The 20713-nt window shown below is 40.0% G+C and overlaps 4 protein-coding genes across 8 annotated transcripts; 1 reads left to right on the top strand and 3 right to left on the bottom strand.

The window, feature by feature from the left end:
- Positions 1-207: 207 nt before the first annotated feature.
- LOC129581853 (uncharacterized) lies at positions 208-2453 on the top strand. Its single transcript, XM_055473117.1, has 8 exons — positions 208-364; positions 779-884; positions 1203-1232; positions 1342-1359; positions 1426-1565; positions 1695-1712; positions 1915-1989; positions 2076-2453. The coding sequence occupies exons 1-8, from the start codon at positions 302-304 to the stop codon at positions 2148-2150; spliced, it is 525 nt and encodes a 174-aa protein (XP_055329092.1). The 5' UTR covers positions 208-301; the 3' UTR covers positions 2151-2453.
- Positions 2454-2529: 76 nt separating this feature from the next.
- Positions 2530-6554, bottom strand: LOC129581851 (uncharacterized). 2 transcript variants are annotated; one of them, XM_055473115.1, is made up of 9 exons: positions 6149-6554; positions 4645-4810; positions 4433-4554; positions 4286-4367; positions 3989-4063; positions 3776-3916; positions 3649-3709; positions 3080-3278; positions 2530-2970 (listed from the first exon to the last, which is right to left on the bottom strand). In XM_055473115.1, the coding sequence occupies exons 1-9, from the start codon at positions 6314-6316 to the stop codon at positions 2845-2847; spliced, it is 1140 nt and encodes a 379-aa protein (XP_055329090.1). In that variant the 5' UTR covers positions 6317-6554; the 3' UTR covers positions 2530-2844. The 2 variants fall into 2 exon arrangements, with proteins under 2 accessions (XP_055329090.1, XP_055329091.1); XM_055473116.1 differs by lacking the exon at positions 6149-6554 and adding an exon at positions 6019-6125.
- A 1295-nt stretch (positions 6555-7849) lies between these two features.
- LOC129581854 (uncharacterized) lies at positions 7850-9173 on the bottom strand. Its single transcript, XM_055473118.1, has one exon. The coding sequence runs from the start codon at positions 8666-8668 to the stop codon at positions 8150-8152; it is 519 nt and encodes a 172-aa protein (XP_055329093.1). The 5' UTR covers positions 8669-9173; the 3' UTR covers positions 7850-8149.
- A 1050-nt stretch (positions 9174-10223) lies between these two features.
- Positions 10224-20616, bottom strand: LOC129581839 (uncharacterized). 4 transcript variants are annotated; one of them, XM_055473103.1, is made up of 14 exons: positions 20427-20616; positions 20245-20284; positions 18282-19504; positions 17579-17650; positions 16092-16234; positions 15858-15993; positions 15066-15548; positions 13797-14285; positions 13202-13543; positions 12738-12956; positions 12003-12203; positions 11449-11781; positions 10712-10999; positions 10224-10531 (listed from the first exon to the last, which is right to left on the bottom strand). In XM_055473103.1, the coding sequence occupies exons 3-14, from the start codon at positions 18493-18495 to the stop codon at positions 10299-10301; spliced, it is 3153 nt and encodes a 1050-aa protein (XP_055329078.1). In that variant the 5' UTR covers positions 18496-19504; positions 20245-20284; positions 20427-20616; the 3' UTR covers positions 10224-10298. The 4 variants fall into 4 exon arrangements, with proteins under 4 accessions (XP_055329078.1, XP_055329077.1, XP_055329079.1 ...); XM_055473102.1 differs by having other exon boundaries at positions 20245-20616; XM_055473104.1 differs by having other exon boundaries at positions 13202-13540; positions 20245-20616.
- Between the last annotated feature and the right edge of the window lie 97 nt (positions 20617-20713).

Genomic DNA, 20713 nt, shown 5'->3' with positions numbered 1-20713 from the left:
GTGGCAAAATTCTTACGTTTCGCCAAATTTCAAGGTTGATCACGCAGGCGATACAATATTTTTGTCAACGTAAACAGCGAGATTTTGCTTTTTTGGCTAATTCTGACTAAAATTTTCATACGCCTGCGTTTCATGAAAGCTTTTGTACCACGTGAGATTACATGAGCAATTTTGTGAAAGTGAAACATGGGCGCAGTTAGTATATAATTTCGAAACGAACTTATTTCTTGCAGCTATAATATTCATTTTGCTGCTATCTGCACGAGTGAGTCTGAACTGATTTTATACTCTCTACACTACAATGCTGAAGTCACTAATTTTGACAGCCGTTGTCGGATGTGTTTTGGCAGTTTTCTTCAGTCCAGTAAGTATACTTTTATACTGCCGCGTTAAATCCAGTACTCGTACTTGATTTCTATATTAATCATGACGTAGTCGTATTTTTTGACGTGGAATTACCGTCAACGGTAATTATTACAGCACTAAAGTAATCAAATTTCGCTATAAAAGCGGTGTATAAAGACGATTAAGAACACAGTCATAATCGTGTTGTAGTTTTTCCTTTGATTTTATAAGGATCATCCAAAAAATATCACCGGGTAGCTATTTGTCATAATCATGATGTAATTTAATCATGTTGTAGTTTTAGTCACAGTCATAATTACGTTGTAGTTGTTATTTCTTTGTTTTCATATAGATCATACAAAATTACACTTACCGGGCAGCTGTTTTGTTCAAAGTACTGTACTTTAATTAAACGTGTGTTTACCACTTACAGGCTCATGGAGCAGATCCAAGCAGCAAGAATGCGACGTCCCATGGCTACAATCATAGCCATAATCATAGCCACCCCCAGGGTCCAAAGCCCAGCAAAGCTTTCAAAGGTCAGCTCCGGAATTTGAAATTATAAAGCAATTATACTTACTTTACGATTCGCTGCAATAATATAAAACTGGTACTTTATCATTTCATTGCAAATTTGCAATAATTTAAGTACATACTGTATTGCAGCTAATTGCTATAAGCAGCTAATTGCTATAAGCAGCTAGCATGTGCTTTCGTAGGAATACAATATGTAAATTGTAAAGCAGTATCAGTGCTAGTTCAGTTTGTCGAAAATAAAAAAAGCTCAACAAACAATGTGGATTTACGGACAATCATCACTGGTCGCAACTTAACGATCCCGTTTCTGCGTTTTATAGGCAAATTCCATTTGAACAACAACACCATCAGTAAGTTGTGGGAATTTTCATCCGCATTTAGCTTTTTTCATATCCAGAGTCTGGACGTAAAAAACGGAAGCACAGATCAAAATTAATTACAACCCTGATTGCATTGCAGTGCATATCCACCGCGATGGTAAGTTCTTCTGTGCGGAGACACAGCAACTATGATTGCCGGCTTCATATCCGTCATGTTCAACAGAAAACGGACAATGGTTTACTGGGGTGGAAAAGCCGAGCAACGCAACAACCGACAAAAAAACCAAAAGTGTTCTGAACCGTTCCCATCATAGTAGTGGTGGCTTCGTACAAATGCAGCCTCAAAACAACTTTGCCTCCATGGTTAGTCCGCGTCGATTATGACTGTTCACTTTCAGTACTTTAGTGTTTGTTTTTGTGTGACCAGTGAATTTCGCTGAGTAAATGCATAACAATAGAACGAAATTAAACTTCTTCCGATTTGATTTACAGATGCCTTTGTTGATGTCGGTAAGTTTCATTCCTCCTTCGGCTACACTCTGTCATAATATTGCTTTCTCCGCTGATGACAAAAAATAACGGGAGTTATTTTTACTATATATATATATCACCTCCTGAAACACTTTAATAAATCATCAGAAACTTTGAAACAAAGTAGTACAAATTACCGTGGCTAAATTTTGAAAGTTTGCTAATGATGCGATGTGTTAAGATGATGGGCAATGGTGGCGGCGCGGGACGTCAAGATGCTGGAGGTTCAGGAAACAACAACGCCATGCTTGCCGCGGTAAATTTTTCTTGGAAAACATCAGAATTGCATAAATTTGGGACAAAGGGTTCATTCCATAACGATATTGTTTTATCTATTTGCAGATGATATCTGCCATGGGCCAGAGCCAGCCGACACAACAAATTGTTAGCTCGGGCCGAGGCGGAAGTGGTTCCTAAATACATTAGATGTATACAGAAATTTCGTTTTCGAAGACGACCAGCAGAATCTAGTATGTCAATGCTTCCGCGACAGTGCTTACAAATGAATGGATTATCTACTTAATTGTAAATTTGTCAGGCAATGTTAGGAAGTCTGCGAGATTACTCTTTATCATTAGTTCTGTGCGCGAGTCTATGTAAGCTAAGATATTAAAAATGCCTGGCTTGAATAGTTTATTTCAAATCTAAACCCCTGCAACTAGATGTTTGATTTTTTTCAAAATATACACAGCAACGCCAGTAATAAAAGTACTGCACCTACATTTTTGTGAGTGTAGTAATCCAACTGGGAACTGAGCCAATACATGTAGGTACAGTATATAAGAAGTATTGCTGGTGCGGCAACACAAATTTAATAAAGTTCGCGCGGACCAATTGAACGCGTTCAGTAAGGGTCCTAAATGTTATTGTACACAGATTTCGGAGTACTGTTACAAAAGTAACGTAAACTACAAACATGGTAAGCTCAGAATGAGCGTACTGTGCACATTGGCACTGCGTTCATGCTAAACAGAAACATAACCGTAAAATCGCAACCTCTAACATCCACAGCAAAGTGGCGAAAAACTGCATCCATGTAAGAAAGGACAAGGTCGTACCAAGCAAAACAAAATCTTGATAAACAGAAAAGCTAATTCTAAAAACCAAAACATTACGTGACATCCGCAACAATTTCGCAGAGTGCCCGCCACAATTTCAGTCCATGCACTAAGGGGATTCCAAAATGCCGTACCACATCTTCTCGAATCAGCAATAACAATGCTTCGCCGTCGATGCACTGCAGCAAAGTGATACTCAACGGCCAATGGGTATTTATAAAATTATTACATCAGAAAGCAGCATAACAAGCGTTTAGGAACATAGCTAAATTGGTCACAATCCATTACCTGGCGAATCACCGCCTCAGAACAAACGGCAAGCTTCTTCTGATTAATCTTTTGAGCAAGATCATCAACCGACCACGATTTAACGATGGTAATTTGCTCAGGACTGAGTGGTTGATGTTGGTTGGAGCGTATTGCACTAACTGCGCGTTTGGCAATTTCAGCCATTGTGCCCTCACTAAAATCCAAAGCCGCGCTGTCTCTGCAAAATGTTTTTTGCAGTAAACTAGCTGTCGCAGGTATTGCACACAACAGTACGCTGCTAGAATGTCAAGCACTTAATATACGAGCTGCACAAATTAAATTTTTTAAAAAGTTCTTTTCCGAATTCTGTAAACTTCCAAATCATATTTTTTGTTTTCTTCGTCACATTACAGCTGCACCGCAAATTTGTTCAGCTAGAAAAAATCTTTCGTGGATTATTAAGTTTTAAACTAGATGGACAAAACAGGCAAGAAATTAAATTAAAGAAATTCTAAACAGAAATATTAAATATAATAAGTGATAAATGAAGGTCGCAAGAAGCAAAGTTTAACAGTGGCACCACTAACACGAATATGAACGGTACTTACAAAGATTGTGGATAAACGGATCCTCTTTCGTCATTTTTCGATGGCCGCCCACGTTCTCCTCCTATTTCATTAATATGTCCAAGGTGAGCTTTTGTCGATTAAGAATTAAAACCGCATAAAAAAGTACCAGATGCGACAGCGTTGAGCAAAGCCGCGAAAGACTCGTGTACATCCATCTTCTTTTTCAGCATTTTGGGAATGTGTAAACTGTCCACTGACGAAGAGGTGCTGGAAGAAACAGACGCCGACCCTGGTCTTTTGGTGTCAGCTATAAAAGAAAAATGATTTACTCAAGCCCACGACAAAAAAGGCATGTTTTGACTGTTTCATTTGTACTTACTGCAAATCAGTTTGCAATTGGTTGAGATGGTATCATTCTCACTACAGTCTTTCCGACAGTTACCGCAAAGCCAACCTGTGACAATAAAAAACAAACTTGGAAAGCGGAAGTAAATAAAATAACAAAAGTTACAACAAAATACTTAAAAAATTAAAACATTTTGTCCATTTCAAAACATTGTTAACCGTTTTATTTACCACAATTCACTGGAGTACATTTGTTATCCAAGAAAACTTTACTTGTTACTATTTTTCCAGATCACATGCATAGTCTATACATCTCTATGGTAGCTCTTACCTTTGACGTTATCGATTTTCTCATTACCGGCATCGCAATTTGCATGGCAAGCCTTGTAGCACTTGCAACAGTTGAGGAGATCCTACGAATGCCAATCCAAATCTACATATCCTTACGATTACAGTCCACAATGCACAGTGCACGTACCGAATTTTCAGGGAGGACGGTACTATTTTTACACACGGTGCACGTTCTGCACGCTAAGCAGTAGAATTTTTCTTTGAGATCACCAGGACTATTTGCGATATTAGGAGCGCACTCCAAATGAGCTGTAAAAAAAGGTAAAAGACACACAAACAAAAAACAATAAAATGATGCTAATAATGGGCATTAACTTAAAAGGAAGGCAGAAGCAATACCGATTGCAGAACACAACGTGCAAGTTAACCAGTCGGCAATAATGGCTCCTGCTTCTGCTTCTTTAGAACATTCGCTGCAAAGAGAAATCCCAACCGCCCTTTTCTTCCGCACAACTGCAGCATCTGGATAACCGGAGCGTTTCTTTGTCTTACGACGCTTTCCAAACTGTGTAAAAAACCAAATAGCCATGCTGAACTTACACAGGCAAAGAATTTATGTCAACATTACCGTATTCTGTGTGTATGGAGGACGTCAAGAAACATATTACGCCAGTACGATAGAGTAAGTACTCGCCCAAAAAGAATTATTCAGTTACATCCTGAATATTTTGGTGCATTGAAACGACACATATCTAAACTGTCCACTTTCATGGTTTAGCACCGAGAACATCGGATACATTACCGTGATTAAATCAATCAACGATTGCAAGCGAATCAGTTCAACAACTGATCAGTTCAACAATTGCAAGCGTGTGACTTGCGAAGTACGCTGCAATTAATTCGGGAGCATTCACAATTTCATAAGCAATAGTAAAATTGTAGCTATATATAGCTGTCCGTGTAATTATTTGGATAAAGCAGCGCTGAGGGTATTATAGATACGACTTTTTTTAAAATTTTCAACATCTAAAACGACCGAACAGGTATTACTGGCAGATGCGTTTCCAAGGGTGTTATCTACGAGTAGTTGTTTTATCATTATACCGTATTTAATATGCTAGAGTGCCTTTATATTCTAATTAGTCAAGAACTAAAAACAAATAAAAAAGTATAACTAAAAGAACAAAAACAGCGACGCCATTATCACAACTTCTGCACGCATCGCGTACAAAAGGTCCACGAAATAAAGCACATGAAGTACTCGTATCGCACAATGTATAGGAGCCGCGACGAGCCTCACAGATTACGATATCAATAACCAGCATAGTTAACAGCTTACAGCAAGCAAACTCTGAAATACAGCAGTGTAAATACTGGAAGAGCATTACAAGAAACTGTATTCTGATTTGAACCGAAAACCTACATACGTATATTCTGACTGGAACCTAAAATCTACAAGAACTACGATAGTAGTTCTACGATTAACAATACGAGTAGTCAACACTTAACCAACCCATTATTTCGAAACAGTAAACTAAGTATTCTATAATTATTTCCTAAAGTACCAAACTACTGTAGTGAACGTCATTAGCATTAGTTCCATAAGTCACAAAATAATAAAACTCGCGCGCAAGATCCACGTAAATTCTTTTACGAACTGCTTCGCTCATACCAGCAACTACATTATTTTCGAAAGTTCGTTTTTCTAAACAATTACGAACAATATATTAGGTGTTCCACCCGGAAACGACACAAAAGGTCATGGTTACTTACGTAAGGAACAACACGGCAGTCGTCATAATTCATTATTCGCCGTTGTTGGGATGACACATTCATATGCGTACAAATGCGTACTGCAACGAATGCGTACTGCAACACGGGACTTATACGGCATTGCACTTACCGTTCGCGTGGATCGCCTCCTGGATAGCGCTACTCGGGTCACTTCAACGGAATCATGCTGCTGTGAAGACTTCGGTTTTTTTATGGACAGAATCTGATCAAGGATCTGCGAAGCTTTGCGCTTCTGGGCTGGTGCTGCACCACTCTCAGTCTCTTCAAAGCCCGTCATACTACCAAGTGCGGGTGCAAGAAAAGTAAGTACAATCCTTGCAATCAATGGAACGGCAAACTAACAGTCTAACAGCTTTTTACATCTAAGAAATGCCTTCCACATGCGTTTAGGATTGTTTCGTTTGCAAAAACAATAAGTATCCAACACTTGTTAAGGTTATGTCCCAGGTGCAGGAGATTAACCCGTAGAAATTCAAAAGGGAAAGACGGAGTCACGAGTAAACGAACAGTGTTCGTGCTTCGCTATGCGATTACACGTGATATACGCGCTTACGGTTACGGATATAGATATACGCATACAATACTTGCTGCAGTTGCATATTGCATTGCAGTTGCATTGCATAGTGCATACATACAAAGTACCCATCACCCACACTGCGCAACTTTACAAGTATGTGGTTGTACGGTTTAAATGCATTTGATGCAGCCATTAAACTACAGACAGTACAGCATCTGTTGCGTAGCGCACAGTTTCACCCGCCGCCTAGGGAGTTTGCCCGGACCCTGTGATTTCTCCCAATTTTTTTGCGGCAAAGTACTCGTACTAAAAGAAAAATAAATACTTCAAAAAGCACTCGGTTTGTGGTAAAACAGTATTTTACTATTTTGCCACAGTATTGTAGCGAATTCGCTCGCTGAGTCCTGACTATGCTGCCGGCCTATGACTGGCACGAACGGTTTCGTATAATGCTAGGCAGGAAAACATGATATTCTCAACGCTTCTAAAATTTTGACAATTTTTATGTTTCTCACGATCTCACAGCGCTAATGGTAAGCGAAGTAGCGAACTCGGTTTTCTGTGGGACCACACCAAAGGCGGCAGGCCCACAGCGTACAAATATATTATATATACGAGTACCTATTACAACCAACTGGCCTTCGGTCACGTCCCAGGACGGCTAAAATGCCCGTCATAATTCTGTTCACCAAATTCTTTCAGGGATTGTGACCAGAAAAAATTGCCCGATTGTGATTTCTTGGTTGGACATTTCCGCTTAATTGTGACTAAAAACAGGGGCAAAATAGCCGACAAGCTTTCGTAGTCTAGAGTAGCATGCGGCAAACTTACTGGTTACTGTAGCTATTAGCCAACCATTTAAATTTAGACGCATAGATATTAGGTACTCGAACTGTTTTCTCTGTGACGAAAAAGGCCTTATAATTAGTGTAAAATGGTTGATTTTGGAATCGGAAGTGGGTTCTTCCCGAGTGATGCCAAGACGTCGTACGTTAGTCTTGCTCGCTTTTGGAAAGAATTATTTAACTTATAATATTAAGGGATATTTCTTTCTACCATATAATCGATTTCGAAGCCGAAAAGACAAACTTCAGCGTCAAAGTAAATATGTAATATCATAGGGTCTTGTAAAAATATGATCTGACGTCTGTTCCATTGAGAATAACTCTAATGTGATATAATCATATTATTCATATAGAATAATACGTACTGTATTTACTTATTTACTAAAAATGTAATCATGAGTACTCGTACTGTACATTTATTCTTTGTCTTTATTATGCATGAGCCACAACCATCACCAGCTATCTTTAATTTGCTGTTTCAATACGAGTACGAAAAATTTGATCTGCAGTTGCAATTATAACCTGGAGAGGAAGGAAAATATCATATCATATTATCTCCTTGTCAAGTATACTAAAAAGAAGTACACGGGATTCTGAATTCTGAAAGACTGTTAGAAAAAATTCTAGGATCCTGATGGTAACGAGACCGCATGTGCAGTTGCGTTTTAATTGTCGGAATGCCCACGTTGTTGACGTGGGTAGGCTGTTGCAATACTTTGACAATCAAATCCATAAAAATTTTGGGGCATTAAATCCACTGCGAGGTAGACGATGAAGGGAGATTATTACGGACAGCATGGCGCCATGCACTGGTCGCCGACGACACCGAAGCACATGATGCCGAACGACGAATATTCCCTTTTTTCAGGTGCACCGGGGTCGTGTAGCCCGGTGGAGGCTCGTAGGCCGGCGGAGGCGTGGTCAAGAGGGCAGTGTAACCCAGTCCGTCAATAGGCGGCGCTTCTTGCGGATATCCGGTTGCGTCCGGCTGATCGATCCGTCTGACTTCATGGCCGCTTTCCACGACAACGTGCGGTGAGACAATATACAGAACCGGACGCCGATTGTCGTTCTGGAGTGATGTGATGGTCTGTTCAGCCCGCCGGCCCCGCTGCCCGAGCAGACAATCCTGTAGTGCGTCACATTTACTGCTGATACAGGCGCGAATCAAGATTACAACCGAAGTGACCACCAGACAGATCAACATGGAGAGGATGAGCCAGAATGTGAAATCGGTGCTCATCCTGTACGAATCCCGCCCGTGCATGTTGTGTATGATTCGCAGTAATAATCACGCTGTCTGCTTCAGGATGTTGAACGCTAACGGGTGGTTAAAGCAGCTGACCCGAGTAGTTTTATGTCGCCAGGCTATGAATATATGACTGCTATCAAATCCAGAAGTCCCGGTAGCAGACGTACCCCTGGAAGAAAATGCTGGTTGAACCGGGCAGACAGTAGGAATAACGCTACTTCATCTGCGCACTATATATATTACAGGTCAGTAGCAGGGTTTGTTAGTGGTGCCGTATAACCATCAAACAGTCGGCAGCGAGCTGATGTCAAACGAAAGATCTGGGCTGCTGTGCATTAAACTGAACCGAAAGATAAGCGCCGGTTGCAAGTCCACGTTACTTCCTCCTCAGCGATGTTTGATACCAGATAACAATTTACGATCTCGCGAAATTAAGATCAGGGACGGTGCAGTGTTTATGCTTATGTACACTGTTTTTAGTGCAGCGTTAAGAGAATAGCTATAAGAGCAGTAGACTGGCTTTCCGTGGTTTCAAATGTTTATGTTATGCGCCGGTTTGTAAACGAATCTGTTATCACCTTCAACGGCGTCACTGTTACACCGGCCGCTGTATGTTCATTTGTGCCAGCGCAATTGCAAATTGTAATTGTAAGTATTGCAAGTGCACTGCGGTAACTTGATCGTTACTAACAATCAGTGATTGTTACCACTACAGTCCCCACTGTCAAGATTTAAGAATTTATAAGTATAGATAAAAACCAAATGTAAATACTCGCGCACTGTCCAAACTTTTATTTCTGTAGTGTGGTCCGTGTGGAGTACGTTTTGTTGTGGACTGCATTTGTTGTTTTTCGTGGTTATTGCCGCGGCTGTTTGTAAATTGTAATCCTTGTAGGATCTTATTTTACACGAATCTCCCATACCGGATGTTTCGCGCCCAATCCGTTGCATACTAACGTATAGTACAATACAATATCTATGATTCTATATATGTACGTAATATATGTATATATAGATATAGACGACGTAAATAACGGGGGATCGCAAAAGCTTACCGGTGAGCGGGCCGGATAAATATGCTAGTGGTAAAGATTTACCAGGTCACTTCCCTTTAGTATCGTATGTACGTATTAAAAAAAATATAATGTGGCCTAATAATACAGCTAGTACCTTGTTATTATTTTTGTCTCATGCGCACTGTTTTAGTTTTTCGTGGTCGCGACATGCCTACCATGCAGTAGGTAGACTAGTAGCTACAGGTGTTCCCTACGCTGCAACTGGTTGACAACTTGGCATCGGTACCGGTACGCAACTCCAGGAAGTGCTTGCAAGGTTGTCGCGGTTTGTAGCTAGGTCAAGGCTTTGAAGAGTTCTGTGTTGTGTTACTGATAGTACTTACTTTTGCATTTCTGATCGAGCTATCACCGTATTAAATTGTTCTCTTTAGCCAGACCGAACGATATGATAGTATTGGGTGGCACAGAAAAGATGAAAATAACTAACAACAAGTATAGTACTGTCAAACTGGTGACTGCAGGCATTCGTATGCAAATCAAGACTACAATTATGGGAAAACTAATCGTAGTTTAATGAACAACAAAACATCGGTAGTGCACAAATATCATCCCAAAGGTTAAAGTTTTCGTCACCTGTACATAGTATCTGTTGAATAAGTTTGGTAAGCATTCGCTTTCTGTAAAATTAACGCTCTCCTGTAATAACAACATAAACCGGCAGCTATGAAGAAGGCTACAAAAAATAGCGTACATAACACAGATACAATAATTAATGCTGTAGAAAGTTTTTGCTGTTGAGTATCAAGAGCAAACATAATCGGCGATGAGGCATCCGTCACATTTTGGAATTCTCGTGGAATTTCTGTAATATACAAGAAAACAAATCAATATTGGTTTGCCTATACGGTATCATCATATAATTACAGTCCATCACGATTAGATTTTACAGCCGTTGTAATTTCTCTTATAAAAATTGACCTCAAGTTAAAAAATATATACCAGTGACGACTGAAGCCTGAATGAAACTTTGCACCCCAATTACCGTTAAAATCCGCCACTGATCGCGTAGAAAAGGCGATCACGTTCGACTTAACGCTGAGTCCAGCAACCGTCACGCCTTCTAACAGGAGCTGGTAATTTTCTTTGGGATGGAGTGAAGTCAGTGTAATCTTGGGGAGACCGGGTGTTACATCACCCACAGCCACTTCCGAATTAGAGCCACTAATCAGGCTCAATTTAAGATGTTTGAATTCATCACAGTGCTGACATTCCCAGATGGCTTCCGCTTTGTCCGGACCAATATAAGCTAACCACAGCATCAGCATGACATCTGCATTAGTAAACACGATAAGAATTAATATCCGCAAAATGCCAAACGCTCATGAAAGAAATCGGAAAGCGGATTTCGGCACAAACCGGCGAGATTCGCAGGCGTGAGATTTTAAAGCAAAACATTTCTTTAGCAATTCAACAGAAAATGCCGCTTCTAGATCTGTTACGGGTACCGTAGAGAATGTTTTCTGTTTTAACCGGATTATATCTTGATATCGTTATCGTGCTTCAAAAATTAAAAACCTATTAGTACTCGTACATATTCGCAAAACGCATTCAAAATTACGGAAAACTAAGCAAACTGCCAGTGCCGCCTAATAAAAGCACATGCTCTGTATTAGACTTTTAAATAATTAAATAAGTAATCACTAGCAATTCATGCTGAGTTTTGAAGATAGAAAATAGATGCGTTAATTTATTAATGGTTCTACATGTGGTTGCGCATACCGGAAGCATCCAGTGTTTGGAACTGAATACTTTGACTGGCAACGACGCGATCGCTGTCTTCCATGGCTTTGATTGTCGCTGTGTAGCGTGTATTGGGCGCTAAATCATGGATAATGTATTCCTGGATTTCCGGATGAACAAGCTTGGCTTCGCGGTACGATTCCCGATCCATGACGGCTTCCTCCACAATCACCGTAAAACCAAAAATATTTCGTAATTCTGCCGGCTTCTGCCACGTCAAGCGAGCCTGGGAGTTTGTAACGGAATCAGCAGTAAGATTCATCATCGAGTTGTCAAGTCCATGCGCGTAATCAAGCACCGGTACCGCCGCGCCTGTAATGCCAACTTCAAACTAGCATCTTTATGCACAAAGTATAAACAATACTTCAATAAAACTTATATGCAAAGAAAGCGAAATTAGTTAACGAATGAGACACTTTTTACATTTTGGGTCTTTGTTGCGTTTTTACAGAAACTAAAGCAGTTAATTTAAACTAGTCAATATTCCAAAAAACAAACTTGATGGAGGAATAAAAAATGTTTCTATAGATTACCTTCATGACAATTCCATACTGGACAACAGCTACCGCTAATATTAACAAACTGGCAAGAAGGATGAGGCTGGGATCGTTTGTGTTCCAAACAGAGATCGCGACATGTAATAATGCCTCGTCGACAGTGGCACTCTTCAGCGCAGCCATTTTTCCAGTGATCGCCGTGCGAATAAATTATATCGCCAACTTTACACCCCGTCGCTACAATGTACATAAAAATCTGTCTTTTAATAACTTTTATCCAGTAGTAGTGTACATACTACACGTTTGCAAAAAAGCAGCAAATAAATAACGATTTCTAGTACGCTGTGTTGTCCAAAACCGTAACGTTTAATTTAACGGAAATGCACCCGAGCAATTTACTTGAGCAGTCAGAAAAGACTACAGTTTTTCGATTTTCTACTGATCGTGTGGCAGAGTTATTAAAAGTATGATAATATACAAGTACTGAAGGGCATGCTTTAATATACCGCTATGATATTCTGTACAAGTATTGATGCAAGTACGAGTGATATTCTATACAAGTAAAAATCAGTTCTTTTATTTATGTTAAACAAATTAAACCGGGTACAAATTAAAATGTATGCCCGATTTCTAAAAATTTCTTTAGTTAAGTTAATTCAGAGCGCTCGATATTTTAATTCTGCACTGTAACCAGTAACTACCGCACATGACCGCATTCAATATTATGACATTGGTAAACTTAAGTTAACCGAAGTATTCGATGTTTTGTACCGGAAGGATGACATTCCCAACGCGGGCAGCAATCCCGAGGTCCCTTGACTAGCACCGGGACCGGGCAAAATTCCGACGCCAAAATCACCGATTCCTGCGACGTACACTGCACTGCGTGGCACACTGCGCTCCCATTGTGGCACACGCATTCCTGACCACACCCTTGTGGTATGCTAGCGCCTTCATCGTATGCCACATTCTCCACCACACAAGTCAGCCCTGTAAACCACACAACAAAAGCCACCATGAGAAACGCAGAAATTATATCACACACAAAGAAATTCACAATATACTTCAACAATTATGACAAGAACAGTACTAGCCATTGTAAAAGCAAGGATACGTCGCGCTATTTACATACTGCTACAAATGAAACGGAAATGTTATTAATATTTGTATTGTACTTACCACAATTTAGACTATATTCACACACACATACACAATATCACGAGCAGTACTGGTACCTCTTGCTGGTATGTTCAAGAATATAGTCGACGTGAATGGGAGAATGACATCGGTGTTGGATGCAGAATCGGTAAGGATAAGTCGCGCCTTGATTTTGTACGTTGAATTACTTTGGAAACCGGTAATATATTCGATAACTGTGGGCTGTAATTGATCCAGTTTGGTGGAGGAAATTTGCCACATATCCGAGACATTCCGCGGCTGACCACCGTGGTCCACTCGCGCGATATGGGTTTCTAACGCTGCACCGGTGTGGGATAACAGGACGCTGCTAACATTGAGGATCAGTTCGGCAGCGGATGAGTTAACGAGACCGGCCCGCAGAGAATATACAGGATCTTCTACAGCATAAAATTAATAGATCAATGAAGTATGCGAACGGAGAGGAAATTAAAAAGTTGCCAAAATAATGTCCAGCAGTGGAAACAATCAAATACTTAGCTAACAACAAAACTTAACAAAAACTTCTTCCGTCCAAAGGACACCATTGCATAAAGCGAAAACGAAGCACTTCACCGATGTCGATCAAACAGAAATTGCCATTATTATTCAGTTTTAAAACATTGTGATGACGTGGTATTAGTCTCCACATACCTGTTTCAGCGTTTCGCAATTCATTTTTCATATCGGGACAATGCGCCACGGGACATGTACAAGGATCGTCCGAATGAACAACGGCCGGTTTCTCGCAGTGCAACGCAGTATCCAGATCCGGGCAGCCCCCGCTGCATGCAGCATCTGCCATCCCTTGCAGATTCCGCTGACACGTGCAGTTCTTCGGGCGACAGTGTTCCGTTTCACTCCAGTGCGCTCCAACAGGATACCGCATATTTCCCACAATACATTCATCCGCGGATTCCGAACTGTGCGGAGTGATACATTGCCATTCCATACAGCATCCGGAACTATCTTTGACCAAGGTAAACCGTATACAGGCTGAGTCAAAGGGCGGATTGGGACTGACTTCCGGACAAACAGATTCGCAGACCACTTTGCCGCTGTCACACAAACAGTGTTGATCACAACTTGAGGGGAGGGTCTCCGAGTGACGATATTTCGTACCGTTGATGTCGCAACGGCCATCTAATAATGCGATAAACTTGGTTTATACAGTTAAAATTTTTACTTTAACATTGTCAGTTTCTAGTGTTCGCGAAGGTTTAAATTTTTCAACAAAAACTTGAAAAGCTTTGTCATATTTTTACTGGCTTTGGTTCTGCCAAAATTTATAATGTTTTTGCAAGCCTGCTAGCAAAACAATATAACATTACCAAACTAAAAAATTCTACTTATATAATTTTCCCAAGAACACATAATACTACTATGTACAATATGCATTCTGTGACACGCTGGTAATCATAACAGCTCAGCTGAAAGATACCGTTACACTCTGTAACAGCTGCAAGATACAGTTATTTACGTACTACCTATAAAATATTTTGAACAGTCTAAACTTATGATCAAAATTATGACGAAAATACCACAAGTAAACGCAAATTGTCATTCAACTTATGAATTTTAGCTCTTTAACTGCTAGGTTTTTTAAAATTCAGTTGTTTTCGTTCAAGTATAAATCTAAATGAAATAGCTACTAGTAAATGCCTAAATCCAATATCAGCTTTAGTTTTTCATGAAAAAAAGTAACGCGCGGAAGCAACTGTCATACGATAAATTTTTACAAATGTTAGAAAGGCAATGTATGGGACCTTTCAACAGAGGTGAAAAGTATCTTCCGGTTGCTGCAGCGCTCAAAAAACAAGTGCATTATGACAATCTAGATCATGTTACGTAATCATGGTCAACGGATAGTGGTGTGAAAAGCCAGCACTTAATTGCTAAACCGCCACTACGCCACACACTGACCGTTAATGCACGTATAGTTCGGACAACAATGCGGTGGATTACGCACAGCATGCTGCTTCACATCCCACTCCAAACATGATCCATTATTGTGACCAAGTGGTACTGACGGTTCTGGGCATTTTAATGGTCGACAATCAACGACTCCGATTTCATCGCAGTAGCACGTCATCGAGCAGTCATCATCGTAGAATTCCGTGGCCAGAGCATAGTGTTTGCCCTTGTACAGGCACTGGCTATCAGGAGGCGGATGCGGACTGGATGGATGACCATTCTGACATGTGTAAATAACACAGCAGGGATCGGGAGATGCCGGATCGTCGTGCTCTTTGCACAGGGGATCCTGGATGTCCCCCTTCTTGTACATCAGCGGACAGCGTCGTTCGATACAGGCCAACAGGCCTTCCGGTGTACATGTGCAGTTGTAAGCGCATCCATCAGCAAATGTTTCGCCCACGGCATACGACTGATTTTTATGTAAGCATCCTGTAAAAAAAGTTCATTTTGCCAAAAATTGTTGCTGTTGCTATCTTGCAATTAACAGTAATTATTGTTGTCTGCCAGATTAAGTTTTTTTTTGCCCGTTTTTTCCACGTTGTCAGTTTGAACAAATGCAAAAAATCTGATTGATGGTTGATTCTTTGATACACCAACATATAACAATCCTTCGAAAATAAACAGAATACAAATTCATGCTGGGTAGGAATTAAGTAACAAAATATCAGCTTCTAATAATAAAAATATTTTAGCTCGTAATCATAAAAATGTTAAGAAACCATCACCTGGACATCTTACCTTCGGTTTTTTTCACCAGAATTTCTGAACGATTTTCGAAATAAAATACACCCTGAAATTCCGGAACAAGGGCGACATAGTAGAATGTTGCAGCATTCAGGCCTTGTATGTAGGATGAGTCTGCTCCAGCAAAAGTCTGCACAAAAACGGGATGAATAATACATACATAATCCATATGCATAATACAGCGCATAATACAGCGCAGTAAATCTGTTGTAACCACTAAATACTCACCTCTTGCATAATCCATAACCGTAGATCACTTGTATACGTTTGTGTATAAAAAAGGTAAAGATGTCCCTGGACTTCCGGAGGCCGGTGCCAAATCAACAGCATACTATTTTGGTTGACTTTTGAAGCGCGCAAGCCGTATAACCCTAAAGATCGCAATAATACAAAACTCACATCCTTATATATTGTGTTAGAGGATGAAATTTTTCTAAAATAAAGTACAATACCAGAAACCTAACTAACTGCAACAGCCAACAGAGCAAGGAATTAAATAAACACGTGATTTTAAAGTCAAGAATATTAATCGAATGGAAATATCGGCTGGCATTTGCGTACAAAACATTGCCGCGCATCAATCTGTCTAGATGTACCAACGTATCTTTCAATGTCAAGATCACTTTAATCTGTCAAGGATAGTTGCCTGTAAAGTAAACAATTGCACAATCTGACGACATCGATTCACTAGTGGCAAAGGAATGTTCAGCCGGCTACCGAAGCATGCATCTCAAGATGCTTAGTGCTTACCATGGATTATAGTAGTATTTTAATCATATACAAATAAGCTCATGCAGGCTAGCTAATCATAATTTATAGGTGAGGTGAGTAACGCCTTGTCTCATAAATAAAGCTGTACATAAGTGCATAAGCAGCCAGCACTTGCGGCACCATCTTTGTAGGTACGTCATCATTTGATTACCTACGTTCACTCTAAATTATTCGCATTCACATTCACGGTAAAAAATGTAACAGACGGATAGGCAAGCGTAAAATTAAGAATTTTTCCGTTATTAATTTTCTTTTCATTTGGTTCTATCGAGTTAATCATGTGAGTGTTGTACGTTGGGAACTGAGTAACTTCAAGAAAACGAGTACAATTATTACGGCAAAACATAATTAGTTCCAGATTCGTCAGCATGCAGTTTTTATCATCACATCCGTTTCAACTCCTCTTCTTCATTTAACTCACTGTTTGGATAATCTAATTTTACGGTTACAATAATTTGCAATGATATTAATTAATGAAAAGTGGTATGGAAGAGCTTAACAGCGAAAAAAGACAACAGCAGTTATGCATACATATTAATTTCGGCATGGTCGTCACTTTGTACTACATAACAAGTACTTTAGTCTTTAGGTAATTGCAAACAGAACAATAGGGAACAGTAAATGATCTGTCAACTTTAGAAACAAATGACCTTTGTTTTCGAGCTATCCAAATGGATGAGCCAACACAATATGTTCACTGTTCTCACAAGAATACGCATTATTAAACATTTGTCGAAAAGCCCATGCAACACTTAAACTGCCGAAAGAAACTCGAACGTCCACAAGGTTGAAAATGAAACTAAACAGCGGTAGCGGAAGTCAACGGTTGAAAGATAACCGTCACCCCCGTATATAACCCGTTGACGCTTTTAATACGATAGACACTACTCAGTAGCCACTTTTAATCTTACTTTTTTCTAATAATTAATACGGGGTTAGCTCACCATCGCAGGTATCGGTTTTTGTATTGCAGTATAATCCGAATTCTTGATCGCACGGGAAAGCAATTTCATCACCTAAAAAGTAAATAACAATGATGGTTAATAACAACTGTGACAACAAAAACATAGAAAAAGGTAATAAAAACATAAAACTTATAGCTCCTGTATGAATTACAAGTGTCTTTGTCTCTAAGTTTGTGCGCTGAGAACTACAAAAAAATGAAGCAACCACAAACCAATAACTCAAGTCTTCTGTATACTTCCTACGGCTTAGGTAGCGCTTAGATACGTCATTTGATTGATCTAAAGTGGAACGAAATAAGTTTGTTTTGTTGTTTTTTAGGCTTAGTACTAATAGTCTAAATTTAATTTATTAAGCCTTAATTTGCAGCAGCTGCACCATCAGATGTTTCGCAAGGATTCAGCCGGCTAGGAAATTTTAGGATTTATAAACTGCTTAAGAACCTACTATTATTTTTATCGATTATGGATTTCAATGTAGCATATTTCGCTTTCAGTGTCAAAAAAAATGTTGCCTATTTTTGCAATATGCATAGTCACACGTATATGAACGGGACTTATGCACCGCTTTTAGAAAGGGAAGCCGTCAATTTCCCTCCCACCACACAGATGGAACAAAACCCAATTTATCCCTCTGTAATCCTATTAAGAGAAAACCCAGAGGGTCTACTAAATAGGCAATTACATAATTCCCCAGCTTGTCGTAAACATGTCTGGCAGCAGGGGCAATCGCGGCGATTAGTGTGTCGCGGGATCGGACATGTGGAAATGGACTGAAAAATGGAGCAATCGCAATTATTGCAGCTAACATTTCTTCCGGTTTGGGCCGTGATGAGCGAAACCGCCAAACACTGTAACAAGATAACAATCCATGCCGGTCCACAACTATAAGGCTCCATAATAGATTATGTGGCAACAAAAAACATTGGATCAATCGCGGTATCTTGTGAAAACAACCGCAAAACCATCACATTATATGAAAAATTAAATCGAATAAATTATCTGAATGCATTATTTCAATGAATTTCCCATTGAGGCGTCGGGAATAATGCGATCGTCACGTCGTCAACATTCAAAGTGATACGCTAAATGCCGGTTGAGATGCATCCACCGGATGATGACCATTAGAAAATCATTAGAAATCCGAGTAGAAAAAAGCGCGCCAGCACACACTTGCCGGTACCATCTGACGGCCGACACTTGGAAACTGTTGATGGTCGCACATCAGCCGGCGCGTCGCGGGGCCGAAACAATAGACCCTGTTTTACTCTTCAAACCAAACGACCAATGCTAATCAGGCGGCTAATGGGGCGGGGTACGGAGCTGAAATGGCTAACCTACGATTAACACCATAACTGGATATGTAGCCCCGCTCGGTGCTGTGATAATGCTATCATTCCAAACTGGACCACGATATACCGATGTGGGCCTGGTTAGCGTCGATTGGACGCAGCGGGTATAGTTCCGGCACGGGAAGAAAAACTGCGCAGGCCGGTTTACAATGGAAACGTCTCATTCATTCAGACGACACAAGGGACTGGTGCAGACGGGAATTATGATACAGTTTACAGTGCAGATGAATGCACATACTATACCGAGCGGTTCTGGATGAGCGGGCTCGTTAAGCTAAACAAGCAACAGCGGTTGCAACGCCCACGTCAAGCAATGTGATGGCGGAGATACATGCATATATAAAAACCAATATTGTGGGTGATTAGCGGTCAAATCTCCAGCTAGTGCATGCACATATGTGCTGGCTATTTCCGCGACCAGGTTTAACAAACACCGGACGTCTGTGTTGAATCATCCTCAATTGGCATAATCAAGTGGCACTCAAATTATTGCACACACTGTATATGCTCATCGTTGACCATGGCTGTATAAGCGTTTTCTTGTTTCCATTTAAATCTAAAACAAATAATTTTGATTACATTAATTTGATTCCATTCAAGGGGAAACGGTCATGCAAACTTTTCTGCAGCAATGTCGGCAACAACAGCAACACCTACTGGCTACTTGTATATATATGCAATATCTGATGAAAAACAGTTTCGCGAAAGTGATACCATAAATTCCACCATATTGTCCAGTTCCATTTAAAATAAAAACATAAACTTGGTTATGCATTTATAAATCAAGTAAGTAATCATTCATTTGCCATACTTTAGTTTAAGCCGGTCTATGTAGTCACAGGACCTACAGACTACAGAGTACATGCAGAAACTTGTTGTTTTTTAGACAGAGCTTTCACACGTCTAAAAGCTACATGTGAAGAACGGATTGAAGTTGAATTTTGAAAGGGCTGATAATCGTGGTTAGGTTCTAATAAGGGTGCAGTTCTCCTTCGACTATTAAAATAAAGAGGAAATTAGGCGAAACGCAGTTGATTTCGCATTATCCATATATAAAGAATCATGTTGACACCGTGTGAATAATTTGAAAATAACGTTGTTGAACTAATTAATAAAGAATCTACAATAACAAATTTCTTTACCAAGTCAGTAACTTTATTGATCTTGCTACTAAATTTTTGCTGGGTGTTGTAGTGACCCCGAATGTTCTAACAACATTAGTGATACCACAGAAGTAATTCAATTACCAACTGTTTTTGCCGCGGCACCCGAAAAAACGATCAGTCAGTGACTTACCAGAGTCAATACGAATGCGACCAGATCAAACATGCAGCGGCTGTCGGAATACGGGGCATTATTTACACTGTGAACATCGGAAGTTGACGACATAATGTAACTTGTGAAAATTATGTTTGACGATGAACATCTATTTATACAGTACAGAATCCCACGGTGACAACTGTATGGGAATACTTAACAGATTAAGCGGATTTGGGTAACGCTTTGGTTTTTGCGTGCCATAAAACTGGATCATCCTTTTTGGTAAAATCAATCTACCGAGTGCAAGCCGGTTACGGCCTACAAAGTACAAACACAGATATAAAAATCGTCATGCGATTCGGTGGCAGAACTATCATATAATCAGACTGTACGATCCCGAGGGACACTCTCCGAATGGCCACGTTCTCGCTCATCGATCAGCTTAACTCCGATAGGTTTTCTTTGGCAAGTTCAAGACACTGAAAGCCTTGATAATTACACATAC

This window comes from Paramacrobiotus metropolitanus, unplaced genomic scaffold (assembly GCF_019649055.1).
Source record: "Paramacrobiotus metropolitanus isolate TYO unplaced genomic scaffold, Prichtersi_v1.0 Parri_scaffold0000006, whole genome shotgun sequence".
Taxonomy (NCBI): domain Eukaryota; kingdom Metazoa; phylum Tardigrada; class Eutardigrada; order Parachela; family Macrobiotidae; genus Paramacrobiotus; species Paramacrobiotus metropolitanus.
The sequence above is the reverse complement of the archived record's forward strand: the minus strand, read 5'-3'. Positions and strand labels throughout refer to the sequence as shown.

Excerpts from the sequence above, each read along its gene's own strand:
- LOC129581851 (XM_055473115.1), bottom strand. The coding sequence starts at position 6,316 with ATGACGGGCTTTGAAGAGACTGAGAGTGGTGCAGCACCAGCCCAGAAG. Across the intron at positions 4,811-6,148 it reads GGAGGCGATCCACGCGAACG|TTTGGAAAGCGTCGTAAGAC; the intron begins GTAAGTGCAATG and ends TTTTTTACACAG. Across the intron at positions 4,064-4,285 it reads GAAAATCGATAACGTCAAAG|GTTGGCTTTGCGGTAACTGT; the intron begins GTAAGAGCTACC and ends TTATTGTCACAG.
- LOC129581853 (XM_055473117.1), top strand. The coding sequence starts at position 302 with ATGCTGAAGTCACTAATTTTGACAGCCGTTGTCGGATGTGTTTTGGCA. Across the intron at positions 365-778 it reads TGGCAGTTTTCTTCAGTCCA|GCTCATGGAGCAGATCCAAG; the intron begins GTAAGTATACTT and ends TACCACTTACAG. Across the intron at positions 885-1,202 it reads GCCCAGCAAAGCTTTCAAAG|GCAAATTCCATTTGAACAAC; the intron begins GTCAGCTCCGGA and ends TGCGTTTTATAG.
- LOC129581839 (XM_055473102.1), bottom strand. The coding sequence starts at position 18,495 with ATGGAGCCTTATAGTTGTGGACCGGCATGGATTGTTATCTTGTTACAG. Across the intron at positions 14,286-15,065 it reads GAACTATACGTGCATTAACG|ATGGCCGTTGCGACATCAAC; the intron begins GTCAGTGTGTGG and ends TCGCATTATTAG. Across the intron at positions 13,544-13,796 it reads ATTGCGAAACGCTGAAACAG|AAGATCCTGTATATTCTCTG; the intron begins GTATGTGGAGAC and ends TTTATGCTGTAG.
- LOC129581854 (XM_055473118.1), bottom strand. The coding sequence starts at position 8,668 with ATGCACGGGCGGGATTCGTACAGGATGAGCACCGATTTCACATTCTGG.